The sequence below is a fragment of the Oncorhynchus tshawytscha genome, linkage group LG02 (assembly GCF_018296145.1).
Source record: "Oncorhynchus tshawytscha isolate Ot180627B linkage group LG02, Otsh_v2.0, whole genome shotgun sequence".
Classification (NCBI taxonomy): domain Eukaryota; kingdom Metazoa; phylum Chordata; class Actinopteri; order Salmoniformes; family Salmonidae; genus Oncorhynchus; species Oncorhynchus tshawytscha.
Window position 1 is genome coordinate 51,703,260 of NC_056430.1, and position 14,727 is coordinate 51,717,986.

General features: G+C 40.2%; 1 protein-coding gene across 4 annotated transcripts in view; it reads right to left on the bottom strand.

Annotated features, from left to right (window-relative positions):
• Positions 1-1,268: 1,268 nt before the first annotated feature.
• LOC112267294 (potassium voltage-gated channel subfamily KQT member 2-like) overlaps positions 1,269-14,727 on the bottom strand; it is a 149,415-nt gene continuing 135,956 nt past the window's right edge. For all 4 annotated transcript variants that reach the window (XM_042300700.1, XM_024445576.2, XM_024445585.2 and 1 more), the window contains 4 exons: positions 13,696-13,804; positions 13,256-13,387; positions 5,010-5,133; positions 1,269-4,903 (listed from right to left, as the gene is read on the bottom strand). In XM_042300700.1, the coding sequence (XP_042156634.1) occupies positions 4,181-4,903; positions 5,010-5,133; positions 13,256-13,387; positions 13,696-13,804 (1,088 nt within the window). In that variant the 3' untranslated portion in view covers positions 1,269-4,180. The remainder of the gene's footprint in view (positions 4,904-5,009; positions 5,134-13,255; positions 13,388-13,695; positions 13,805-14,727) is intronic.

The window sequence follows — 14,727 nt, forward strand, 5'->3', positions numbered from 1 at the left end:
GACGGGACAGTAGTGGAGGTGGAAAGTTTTAAGTTCCTTGGCGTACACATCACGGACAAACTGAAATGGTCCACCCACACAGACAGCATGGTGAAGAAGGCGCAACAGCGCCTCTTCAATCACAAGAGGCTGAAGAAATTTGGCTTGTCACCAAAAACACTCACAAACCTTTACAGATGCACAATCGAGAGCATCCTGTCGGGCTGTATCACCGCCTGGTACGGCAACTGCTCCGCCCACAACCGCAAGGCTCTCCAGGAGGGTAGTGAGGTCTGCACAACGCATCACTGGGGACAAACTACCTGCCCTCTAAGACACCACCCGATGTCACAGGAAGGCAAAAAAGATAATCCAGGACAACAACCACCCGAGCCACTGCCTGTTCACCCCGCTATCATCCAGAAGGAGAGGTCAGTACAGGTGCATCAAAGCTGGGACCGAGAAACTGAATAACAGCTTCTATCTCAAGGCCATCAGACTGTTAGAACAGCCATCACTAACATTGAGTGGCTGCTGCCAACATACTGACTCAAAACTCTAGCCACTTTAAAAATGAAAAATTGGATGTAATAAATGTATCACAAGTCAATGCCATTTTATATAATGTTTACATACCCTACATTACTCATCTCATATGTATATACTGTACTCTATACCATCTCCCCTCGTCTTGCCTATGGCGTTCGGCCATCGTTCATCCATATATTTATATGTACATATTCTTATTCATTCCTTTACACTTGTGTGTATAAGGTAGTTGTTGTGAAATTGTTAGATTACTTGTTAGATATTAACGCATGGTCGGAACTAGAAGCACAAGCATTTCGCTACACTCGCATTAACATCTGCTAACCATCTGTATGTGACCAATAACATTTGATTTGATTTATAAATGAAGTCTGGTTAGTTAGAGACTGAAGCATTCACTGTACTCACACCATATTGATCGAATCAATTAAAACAATCTTATGATAAACAACGTTTATTATACAGTTTTCATTAGGTTCATGGATTAGAGTGTTACTACATGGCAATGCTACATAATAAGTAAAATATATATTCAAGGTATACTTAAGCAATAAGGCACGAGGGGGTGTGGTATATGGCCAAAATACCACGGCTAAGGGCTGTTATTAAGCAAGACGCAATGCGGAGTGCCTGGATACAGCCCTTAGCCGTGGTATATTGGCCATATACCGCAAACCCCCGAGGGGCCTTATTGCTATTATAAACTGGTTATCAACGTAATTAGAGCAGTAAAATCTATGTTTTGTCATACCTGATATACCACAGCTGTCAGCCAAACTGCATTCAGGGCTCGAACCACCCAGTTTATAATAAGGTTCAAAACATGCCGGCAAGCATTGATTCCAAAAGTATTTCAGTTAAAAAACTAAAACAATAATGACTGAAATCATAGAGTCAACATTTTCATAACAGCTTTGAAATGCTTACAGCAGTGTTAGGCAACTAGATTCAGCTGTGGCCCGATTTTTGTCAAAGTGAATGGTCGGGGGGAAGGAAAATAACAATAACTTGTACACTTCAAATTGACCACTACTAAGCCCAAAAATACATTACATTTCAAAATAACAATAATTTCATAGCTTGATTACATTGAGACACAATCACATGCCTCTTTTTTTATTTGTAGAAATACAGATTATATATTTTTGTTTTGCTGAATTCTTCGTCTTTTTTTTCTAAAAACTTTGGTGTGCCAAAAAAACATAAAAACATTTGGGGGCTGCTTGATTGCTTACAGCATGTCACAAAATCCATGTGACTGTGAAATTGATACTTTCAGTAAAATAAAATGAATATATCCTGTAAACACATATATGCTGTACAATAAGTCCCCCCCTCTCAAAAAATTTAAGCTTGCAGGGGTTGAAAAATACAAGTGACATGAAGTATCGCTCTGTCTGTAGTCCTTTTCAGAACTTTGTCTTTCTAATACTTATTTGTTTCTGTTTTGCTCCAAATAACTATGTTTAAGCATGCTGTGTGCTAACAGTGATGGTAATACCTTGAGTGAGACAACATTCAAAAATACATTCACAAGCATATTGTGTGTTCAGAATAGCTCTTTCAAACATGGCCTGTAACAAAGGTTGGAAAAAAACTAACATAAAAGACATCCAAGGCATTTGAGAAGTATACTCTTTGGAAAATAATTGAATGTAAACAAGCAAGCAAGGCAGCGTAGATGTGAAAATATGTAACAAACAAAACAAACAGGATATTTCTTGATATCTTTGCGGAGATGATAATTGTTGAAAATGTGTATTCTTCCCTGCAGTAAATTGTGTTGCCAGTTGAACCTAGGAAATATAATTGCTTTGCGTCTCCTGGGTCTTTTCATTTAGAATGACAGGAGTGAAGATATGTCACCAGGACATTTACAAGGCAGTTGCTGAAAAGATCATTTTATCTCATGCAAGTCTGCATTTTAAAAGGGTTTGAAGGTAGCTCTCTATTTGATGATTCATTTAATAATTTATGGAGTAATTTAATCTCTGGATGAACCTATTTAGATCCAGTTGCAGAATGTATCTGTTCAATCATTGTGTATCCACAATACAGAGTGTGAATAAAAAATGTCTGCTGTCAGTAATTCATACGTGTGTACCTTTGCCATCAATATTTGACTAGATATTCTGATCGGCACAGGAGAAAATGGAGGGAAAACAGCAGCAAAAATATTGGCAGAGCAAAGTTTGACTAAAATAATCATAAAGTAAAAGTAAAACATTACACATACATTCTTAAATGTTTTTGCCTTGGAAAGGACACAATTAATTAAAATATATATATATGTTGAAATATCAATGGATAAAGGGGCTTTTCAAAGGATAAAACAGTTTGTTAAATGCCCCCATTTGGCTTAAATCAAATATCATGTCAAAGCTTGTGAGTAAGGCTTTTGCAAAAAATATAAAATGTTAATTAAATAACATGCCTGAATATTTTGTTAACATTTCTATCATCATGAAATGATATTATATACTTTCATAAAAATGTGATGCAATCAACAAAATATAAAGCGTTCATCTAACTATAGCTGTTGTAATTTTATGTTAGTGAATTCTGTTAATGTTTCCAGTTGTGTCATATTATGGATGTAGTTGGCAAATAGTGCATTTGAATACTATTTGGCAAACAGCTGCAAGGTGTTTGTGCTTGCACATGCAGCTTGTTTTCCAAAAACGTCACATATGTGTCTTACAGCAAATGAATAAACAAATAAATATAATTACAATTATGTGATATAAAAAAAAATCTATAAAATACATCTTTACAGATCATAAAGACCAAACAAAATGTTCCAATATTGGTTTTACTCCACCACTTGCCAAAGAAAGCATCTTTGTGGATATCACAAATATAATATTGTGGGTATCGAATATGTACAATCTCTATAGTGAGTAGTGTAATGTGAACCTCGTCAGTGCGTTTGTGCCTTGTGCACATTTATGCAAAGAAGCCTTAAAGGGTTGTGTACCACAATTACTGCTAAAATAGTGCACATAGAACTGGTTATCACATGTCCTTATATCCAATAGGGTTTATGGACACGAGCCATAATGTTGACTATAATATTACATTCCTTTGAAATAAATATATTTAGCTGATCAACCATAAAGCAAAACATGTCATCTGTTATCCACTGTAAATAACTAAGTAATTTGGGATGTAAATACAATACATGACAAGTTAGATGAAATTGGGAATCTCTTATGCCACAAAAACAATCAAATGCAACAAAAGAATATGGATGTCATAGTTTTGAACAAATTCAAGTGAATTCTTTAAATCTGTAACCATCTCGATGAAAATATAAGGTTGGCAAATTAATATGCATTCCGTTCCCGAGTAAAAGATCAAAACAATCACTGACAAACTTAACCTTGAGTTAATGAGTGTGCGAATACTTGAGAACAAATGTGTGTGCTTTAAGTCAAGTTGCCGCAAACATTCCCAGCATGAAAAACTACAGGCGCTTTCTCAGCAAAAACCATTGGAGTGTGGTCTGATAACCTTTTTTCTCACTCATTCAAGAGGAGCCAGGTTATTCGGTTCTCACAAGTACCATTGGTGGTAACACCTAGCATATTGGGCAATCAACTCTGAACTCTAAGGCAGAGTGACCATTTATATGAGCAGTTCCAGTTTTGGCCTACTTGGATCCTGACCACCCTCTGCCCCCGTAAGCGCCTTCCCCGGTGGCAGAGTGGGGCGAGGGGGCACAGAGGTCCGAGTCAGTGTCGGATTCACCTTCTGCGATGTAGGGCCTTACTTTGGCGCAGCGGGCTACAACACTGAAGTAGCTGTTGTTCAGGAAGTCCAGATTTTCCTTGGACTGGGAGATGCTGAAGCCGCTGAACGAGCGCTCCAGTTCCTCGTGGTCCACCGAGGGGATAGAGATGGACGTGTCGCTGTCTGCCTTGCCCTCTCTATCCCCCTCACCACTGCCACCACCGCTGTTGCGGTGGGACCCCCGATTGCTCCCACTGTGGCCTCCAGATGAGCGCTCATGGGCCGGTGGAGGAGGGATGCGGACCAGGGAGGGATCCCCTACGGGGGAGGGGGAGTTGTCCTGGCTGCGCTGGTGTACCTCACTGACGGGGTGCTGCTGCCAGGAGGTGGAGGGGGGGCAGTGTCCCCCTAGGCCGGAACAGGCTGGTGGGGGGTCGAAGTTCTTCTGTCCGGCCGAGCTGTTGGAGCGGATGATTTTGGTGATGGAGCCACTCTTCGCCATGTGGTCCACAGGGCTGTGGTAGGGCGGTGCCGGGTCGGGCTCTTTGGACCCAAAGTAGGCGTCAGTCTCCGACTGGGGGATGCCCATGCGCTGGATGTAGATGTTCACCAAGAAGTCCAGCTTTCTTTCCATTGACATGACCTGCCCAGAAGGAAAGACACCATGACATGATGGAGAATTGGAAAGCCCAAGGGACAGACATTGACACAGTCAATACTGCCATTAATTGCTAAATAGAATACCTTACCTTTTTCTCCACTTTCCCCAAACGCCCCATCATGCTTGGGTCCTCCTCAACCCCCCCGTCTGTGGTTCCTTTGGGACGGTCTTTATCTGTGATCGGAGTACCTCGACCAACAATCTGGTCAACTCTACCGGTTCAAAACACAAAACGGGAAACGTCTAGAATAAAGCTAATAGAGCCAACCTGTTTGAAATTGACACAGCCGGCAACATTTTATTTTAATCAACCTTCAAAAGTTATGTCCACAATTGTAAAGAAAAAGGATGTATATAACCCCAGACATTCTCTGACCCTATTGCAATAGGTAGATGAGTGCAGGTTTAGAGAGGAGAGCACCACACACTCAGGTATATATCTCTCACCTGCCTAGCGCTGAGCACAGTGGGAGTGGGAGTGGGATGGGCACATGCATGGGATGGCATACGGAGAGATGGAGGAGGAGGACCCAGGGCCTTACAGGGTGCAGGGTTAGGGTCATCTTTTCTTTCAACTACTCATCATTGCCATTCATTGGCTCTTGAACCCAGCAAGACAATACAGCAATACATTACTTTACATTTGTATGCCTACTTAAAGCTGTTAAAAGAATGACATAATACCTCTCTTAAGTGGGTATTACAGGTTCTATCTAACAAAGGACGTAACACCCTATGAAGTTGCCAGGGATGGTAATATAGTTGCCACAGACGGTCTGCTTTATAACATTGTTATGCCAGTTGTCAGAAGTGTAAAGCAAGTTGTCACAATCAGTCATGACAAGGGATCTATGACTGCTATGACAAAGGTTATGTACGCGTTCTGAAAGTAAAGTGTGAATCGAATGTTTACACTTCAAGGGAAGGTTGTTTCAAGTAAAGTGTCACTGAAAAATTGCTTGGACATATTGGATCAGCTATACTTATTGCCCTAAAGCACAGCCTGGTCTCAGACTAGAAGTAACATAGTAAATGTAAATCCGGGATACTCAAATATGAATAGATTCAGGAAACTAGGCGTATGTCGCAAGTCATTACTTAAACACGAGAGTCGTTTGAGCATAATTATTATTTTTTTTAATCAAAATGTTTTTCTTGACAGAAATGCGAACTTTCATGTGCCTTAATAACAAACTTGTATATCATCTGTAAATACGAATACAATTGTTAAATTACAGGCCTTGTTGTTAAGCCACAGAAAAAGTTAGCAACCTTCCCACTAGCCATGATTGGCTGAGATAATGCGGGGCTGGACATGTCGAGAGAGGAGTTCGGATTGGTCTGCCATAGAAGCTCGTCAGTCTGGGTTGGTAATTCTCTCAAACGCAACTTTTTTAAAAATGTATTGTGTGCAGCTGCATAAGTGTGGCTCTCCACTTTCTGGAGGATCACATTTTTAAATCAGTGGAATTTGAGTATGATAGCGAAAGAGATGGAGGAAACGCCTGTCTCCAGATTTCATCTTCAAACTAAGGGCAACCGTGGCATGGCATTCCTGACAGGGAGACACATCCATGCACAATGATGTATACTGGTAAGATAGTCTAGCGATAGCTAGCTAACATGACATTTTCAGATATTACACGTTTTCTAATTTTGACAGAAAGGGGTTTAATTTAGCGCTAACATTAGCTGGCTGGCTCCCTAGCTGATGTTATTATTTTTTTCCCAGAGACGCTTGCTGTTCTAGTTAGAGCCTAATGTTAGCTAGCTAACATTGAATATGGTTAGTTATCTTCCAGCACTGTGGCATTGTTGGCACTGTTCATTGTTGTTTGACTAGCTAACGTTAGCTGACTGGCTCGTTAGTTAACGTTTTGTGACGTGTGTGAACACTTTGTTTACCTAACTAGGTACATTGTTTACCTAGCTAGCAAGCTATATGTCTTAAGCTAAAGTGTACTGTTAGCTAGCTAGCTAACATTAGCTGGCTAGCTCCCTAGCTGACATTCTTTTCCCAGATATGTGTGCTGTTCTAGTTAGAGCCTAATGTTAGCTAGCTAACATTGAACATGTGTGTTGGCACTGTTTATTGTTAAACTAGCTAACGTTGGCTGGCTGGCTCGTTAGTTGACGTTACGTGAAGTGTGTACAACACCCGCAGAATATGGCCGGTGTCAGTAAACGTCTGCAAAAAAAGCGTAATTAAATTGTTGCCAGCAGAGCTGGTGAGGCTGTTTTCATGAGGTAAACTAATCATCGGCCAGAGCGTCAAGTGTGCGCTTTGAGATCGAAACGAGATGGATGGGGCTAAAGCTTAGGGTGAGAACAATGCTGAATGGGTGTAGACAAAGAAGAGTTCTTCACAAGATAGCAAAACCAGCGATTTTCTCAAAAGTGAGTTTACAAGTTTCAAAGCAGAATTACTTTCCTGTTGTTCCTCAAATGCAGTGTTTGATTTACCATTTTGTAGCTCTGAGTCTCTACTTTTATAAATCGTTTTCGCAACTTTTCAACTACTTAATACATTTTTATAGATTTTTTATACCCCTTTTTATCCCCAATATCATGGTATCTAATTGGAAGGTACAGTCTTGTCTCATCGCTGCAACTTCCGTACAGACTCGGGAGAGGCGAAGGTCGAGAGCCGTGCGTCCTCTGAAACACAACCAAGCCGCACTGCTTTTTGACACAATGCCCACTTAAGCCGGCCGCACCAATGTGTCGGAGGAAACACTTCACAACTGGCGATCATGTCAGTGTGCACTGCGCCCGGCCCGCCACAGGAGTCGCTAGTGCGACAAGGACACCCATACCGGCCAAACCCTCCCCTAATCAAAATGACGCTGGACCACTGTGCCACTCAGGGGGCCCTACTTAATACTTTTTAGATACTTTGCAACTATTTACATTTTAGTTAACTCTTAAGCCTAATCTTGACCCTTTTAGCTAACCCTAATTTTAACCCTTGAACCTAACTCCTAACTACTAAACTTAACCCTAACCTCTAGCCTAGCTAACATTAGCCAGGTAGCTAATGTAGCTACACAAATTGGAATTGGTAACATGTAAGTTTGCAAATTCGTAACATATTGTACATTTAGCAAATTGTAACACATAAAACAAATTGTAATTCGCAACATATCATACGAAATGGATGATGCACATCCAAAGATTAATACATACCATACAAACGTAACATATTATACTAAACGGAGTGTTCCGGATTTACATACAGAATAATACTAAATGCTCTGAGACCAGGTTGTAAAGCACCATGAACCTTATAAAAACCATCCATAACATCTATGCAAGATTGAAAACTGACTGAGGCCTATTTATAAGAGAGTTGGCACTGAACTAGACATTTTAAACATCTGAATAAGAGAGCAATATCCTAGAAAAAAAAATATTCACAGAACGGCTCCATGGTCAGGCAAAACATGCTTACCAATTTTGCAAACATCCGAAGCGGCCAAGAATAGAAAACTATCCAACTTCTAAAATGTAGATTGTGCATCATGTGGCATGCTTCAATACACTTCATGCCAACATGCATCCAAAACCGAAGAATTTACTGTATTGTTCATAGGCGCCTCACAGGTCATAGGCTGTAAATGAATTTTGCTATCTTTATATATAAGCCCTTCACATTGTCAATGTGTTGCAGGCAATATCAATTAAACGAATGTATTTATAAAGACATTTTTACATCTGCAGCGCAACCCTTTTTTGCTCGGCTACATGACTTGACTACTTACCTATGAGCTTCACTTCTCCTATGTCCTACAGGAGCATTTACCATATTCTTAACTATTGGATAAACCATGCTAGTCTTCTTTTACTTTAATTGTACTTTCCATTAATTCTCTAGTACGATTGTCACAGTATAGTGCAAGAAAAATAGGAATTTTACGTGTTCGATATACCGAGTGCACAAAACATTAGGAACATCTGCTCTTTCCATGACAGACTGACCAGGTGAATCCAGGTGGAAACTATGTCCCCTTATTGATGTCACTTGTTAAATCCACTTCAAATCAGTGTAGATGAAGGGTTAAAAAATGATTGTTAAGTCTTGAGACAATTGACACATGGATTGTGTATGTGTGCCATTCAGAAGGTAAATGGGCAAGACTAAAGATTTAAATGCCTTTGAACATTGTATGCTAGTAGGTGCCAGGCGCACCGGTTTGAGTGTGTAAAGAACTGCAATGCTGCTGGGTTTTTCAAACTCAACAGTTTCCCGTGTGTATCAAGAATGGTCCACTACCCAAAGGACATCCAGCCAACTTAACACAACTGTGGGAAACATTGGAATCAACATCAGCTTTCTACACCTTGTATAGTTCATGCCCTAACGAATTGGGCTGTTCTGAAGGTAAAAGCAGGTGCAACTCAATTTTAGGAAAGTGTTCCTAATGTTTTGTACATTCAGTATATGTGTATACTCCCGTATATAAAGCTGATCAGCACTCAAATGGCGTCAAAGAGACTATGAATCACTGAGTTTGAGTGATTTTATCCTGAGAATAACTGAATAATTGCTGCAAGATGCTTGCTACTTTGATCAAGTCACTGCATCACATTGCGATATAGACACAACTAGTCACACGCTGTCACAGTAGGCCGAGACAAAAAAAGGTTTATCGCTGCTTGTCAAGAGAATAGATAATGAACTAAGGGATAAGCTCTTGATGAGAGAGATGTAGTCTGGTGAGGCCTAACCTAGGAGAGTTTTTTGGTGACTCTTTGGTTCCATCAGTTGAATACTTCTTATGGCGGGGAGTTGAGGGTCCAGGGGGACCAACAATCATATCTATCCTGGCAAAGTGAATAGAGAAGACACCAGCACAATGCAGGATGACGGCGCAACAAGGACCAGTCCGACAGGCACACATCAAATGAACGAAACCAAAACAACAGAACCAGGAGACAAAAGACAAGGACAAATAAGTGAAAATATATTCCAGACATATTTGCCAATAGTAAAACAGCAAATTGCTGTTTTCATTTGGTAAATTAAATTGGCCACTATACTGTAGCTGTATGATATGACAGTGCAGCCATCATTTTAAGAAAGTGAGGAGATTTTAAAGTAATTTTTTTTTGTATTCTAAGTAGGAATATATTTACATATATGTGGTACCATTTGTAAACTCACAACATATATTGTACTTATTTGACAACGATGCCCCTGAGATGAGACCGAATGCTCAAGATCTCGCCTTGTGTTATCCATGGTGGACAGACACTTACTATTGTTGTGTAATGCGTATAGACGTTGAATTCAGATTCAATGCGTTCTGACCTTTGGGGGAACAAAACTCACAACTCTATAATTGCAACAACAAAAAAATGGCTGGGTTCACTTGGTAAGAACAACCTCATGGAAAATGAGCTTGGTCATGGTTATCAGGGTTGTGTCTCTGGATATTGGACCCTTTATGGTAAGTCTCTTAACATCATAAAATATGCATGAAGCAGGTCAGGCCAAATGCTAATGGGCTTGATAAGAGTTGTATTAACATGCATACGGGACAGTTAGAAAGAAACAGACTACATCAACGTTTCATCGAAATAACCACTTATCGTCACTGAATCGTCATCCGTATCATCATCCGTGAGTTGATCTTTTCTTGTAATTATTTGCGGTACAGTAGCCTATCCAGTGATGTGGGTGGGACTCAGGAATATCATGAATTATCAATCATCCAATGATTCCAGCCAACAGGGGCTGTTGTTTGCTCACGCCATTAACAACATGCCATTTGGTTTAGGAATATTTGATTGACAGACTATCATAACATAGTCAACAATAGGTTTAAGGAATTGAATTTAGCTATGAATTGTGCGACAGCAAAGCATGGCACTGACTCAAGTATAATTATTTTAGGTTGTTATTATAAAAAGAGAATGTGTTCTCGGTAACTTACCTGGTTAAGTAAAAGTAACAGTATTTTATTTGGCCCCTGAATCTTTTTTTATTGTTGGACATAAGACTGTAAAAACACCAGAAAAGTGATTTCATTTTGGAAATCTGTTTCAAAGTATTCCCACGCATCATACAGTCCATGTGATTGTCTACACATCTTTTGTAATTACACTACTGTTCAAAAAAGTTGGGGTCACTTAGAAATGTCCTTATTTTTGAATGAAAAGCAAAAAAAATTGTCCATTAAAATTAACTTGATCAGAAATACAGTGTAGACATTGTTAATGTCCTAAATGACTATTGCAGCTGGAAACAGCAGATTCTTTATGGAATATCTACATAGGCGTACAGAGGCCCATTTTCAGCAACCATCACTCCTGTGTTCCAATGGCATGCTGTGTTAGCTAATCCAAGTTTATCATTTTAAAAGGCTAACTGATCATTAGAAAATCATTTTGCAATTATGTTAGCACAGCTGAAAACTGTGCTGGCATTCTTTAGACTAGTTGAGTATCTGGAGCATCAGCATTTGTGGTTTCGATTACAGGCTCAAAATGGTCAGAAACAAATAACTTTCTTCCAAAACTCATCAGTCTATTCTTGTCCTGAGAAATGAATGCTATTCCATGCGATAAATTGCCAAGAAACTGAAGATCTCGTACAACACTGTGTACTACTCCCTTCACAGAACAGCGCAAAAATGTCTCTAACCAGAATAGAAAGAGGAGTTGTGCCCTGGTGCACAACTGAGCAAGAGGACAAGTACATTAGAGTGTCTAGTTTGAGAAACAGATGCCTTACATGTCCTAAACTGGCAGCTTCCTTAAATAGTACCCGCAAAACACCAGTCTCAACGTCAACAGTGAAGAGGCGACGGGATGCTGGCCTTTGGGATGCTGATCATGGTCTCTGATTATTCTGTCTTTAAGGCCCTCGATTAGATCAATGCAATCAGTGATTGATATAGAGGGGGACTGGAGGGCCTTCATGGTAAAATCACTGATATCACATAACTTCGAAAATTCTTCAACATCCTGTTAAAATTTTTAACAGTGAGCTTTGTTTGGACATTTAGCTAACAAGCTAACAGTGAGTAGCCTACACAGTGTAGCCTAGCCTACACAGCGATAGCTACTGTTTACTGCATATTGTATCAGTGCGAAGTGAACCCACTCATTATTTTGAAATGGATAAGATTATAGTTTTTTTTAACAACTTCCTTTTACTGTTTTTTCCAGGTAAATAATCAAGCATAATTCAAAAATAATTCAATACATAGCCCTAAATTAAATAGATTTTAAGTACAGCACTAGATTCTATGTAAGAAGTCCTTGCGTGTCCTGAAAGGCATCTGCCAAATACAATTTAGTATTATTATTGTCAATACATATCCCTTTTTGTTTTTCCACCCCTATCCCACTGCTGTGCATGTTTAGGCCAGTGCTTGACTTGGACTGAAATAGGTGTCGGTACCATTTATATTTAGGTGCAGAAACTCCTCAATACTTTTGAGCTAATATTCTAGGAGATGCAAGAAGTCAAGCAGAAGAAAAAGGTACTCAGTTCCGGTGAGCTCCTGCCCAAGTCAAGTACTGTGCTTAGGTAAAAAATACAAATAACACTGACAAGTAGAGCAAAATAATGTATATTTTTAATATATATATATTTTGCTTAATCTGATTGGGTGGGCCACGCCCCTGTGGAACACTCAGGAACACTCAAAACCTCTGGCAAAGCCATTCTGGTATGTCTTTGGCATTCAAATCAAATCAAATGTTATTGGTCCCCTTTACGTGTTTTAGCGATGGTATTGCAGGTGTAGCCAAATGCTTGTGGAACTGACAGTGTTTTAACTATTTGAGGATATGAAATACACAGACAATCATAATATCAGTCAAAATAGTACCGGCACCTATTTCAGTCCAATTGACTGGGAAGTTTGTCAGGATCAGAAGAAATATGAAAGTAGCAAAGCACAGGTAAAAAGTTAGAAGAAAACCCACCGTAGTCTTCTGAAAACCTAACCCTGGTATAGAGTTAAAATAGCAGGACAATTACACATATTTTAATGCCACACCTTTGAATGGCTTTCCATGAGGTTTTGATTGTTCCTGAGTGGTTCAGTCTGAGTTCTGACTTAAACCTGCTTGAAAATCGGAGACATGGTTTGAATATTGCTGTCCATCAATGATTCCCAACTAAATGTACTGAGCTTGAGCAATTTTGATGTACTGTGAAGGTTGGTTGAATCTTTTCAAAATGATTCACAGTTGCAATGGTTTCAAAAGGTGTTTCCACCAAGTATTACCCCTACGGTGTGAAGACATACGCAATCAATACAGGTCTCAGAGTGAGATAGAGAATAAGAGAGAGAGAGAATAGGAGGGAGGGTATCTTGCCTGGACTGGAGATTTTTGATGCGGGCCAGCATGTCCAAGTGGCCGGCTGAATACTGCTCTATGACATCCATCACGTCGTACGGCCGCAGGCTCTCTTTGAACTTCCTCTTGGAGACCATGAACCTCATAATGCTGAGGAGAGAGACGTTTGCGATATGAACACAACCTCAATAGGATATTTTAATGGGACATTTCATCGATCGTTATATTGGGTTGGGGACAACTATGTGGGCCATGAGATATCTCAATTCAACTTTTTACATGTCTGTATAACAGTGTAAACCGATTTTCCCAGATTGAGATTGAAGAGCAGGAGGTTGATAAGAATATCCCAAACTTGAATATACCAGCGCTGGGTAAAATAAATCATACAGATAATGAGAGATAGAGATTGACCTGACCCAGACACACTCTGAAAGACAAAACTTGTCTTGGCTTACCAAATGGACCTGATAGTGACCTTGAGTCCGGGAGTTAGGTCCTGAGGGACAAACTCACAGTGGCAGCTCTTATTGTCATCTGCTATGTCCTCTCCAGGGAGGCTGGCTTCTACGAAACACAACAAGCACACGAGAGCTCCGGTGTTAGCGTGTTCCTGTGGCATGGGGCGGATGGAAACACTGAACTGTCACCTGCACTCTCCCCTAACCTCGACTCATTCAGTCTTTAAGGATGTCAGTCTGCATGGAACCAAGCGAAGGCACGGTTATTAACTTGCACAGCCCAGGGTTACAGTGTGGGATTGGGCGTCGAATCGAGGTCAGGTTAATAGCAGTGTCGGTTCATCTCATTGGCTGATGCAGGATAAGGAAAAGGAAAGAGGTAGAGGGGGAGGGGGGGTTGGGAGGAAGGGGGGACATAGTGGTACAAGTTTCTGAGGTTAATGGCTTCACCTGACTACTGTGGCCCAAAAATATTCAATACGGAGGCGTGACGTGGCGTGCCGAAGCCAGTGTGCTCTTATCTTAAGCTACGCTAGCAGCTAGCATCATTGTGCATGACACTGAGACAGTCAGCACACAGGCCACTGCAGTGGACCACAGCCTAGTCAATCTGCAGTTTGAGACACTTGAGTTCAAGGTGTAGGCCTATTCAGAGTGGGATACAGAGAAAGTTGTTAAAGTATTTCAAACTGCTGAATGCCTATTATGGCAGAAGGGGGACTATGTGCCTATATGAGGTTCAATGCAGAGACGTAACAGTACAAAACATGGATGTTTAATAAGCATCTATATACAAGCCATAGCAGGACAGCTAACTCTGCAATCAATATATCTAGCTATATCTTGAAAGTAAACTTAATAATGGAAACAGTGTAACACTGTAAACCGGTCCTACTCTATATAATTCATTATATTTGGCATAAAATATACTCCTTTCAATATCAAACTTTTTTATGTGTGGCTGAATCACTGGATTTATTGTAAATTTGACTGGCAGGGGGGAGTAGAGAAGGAGTTTGGATATTGGCT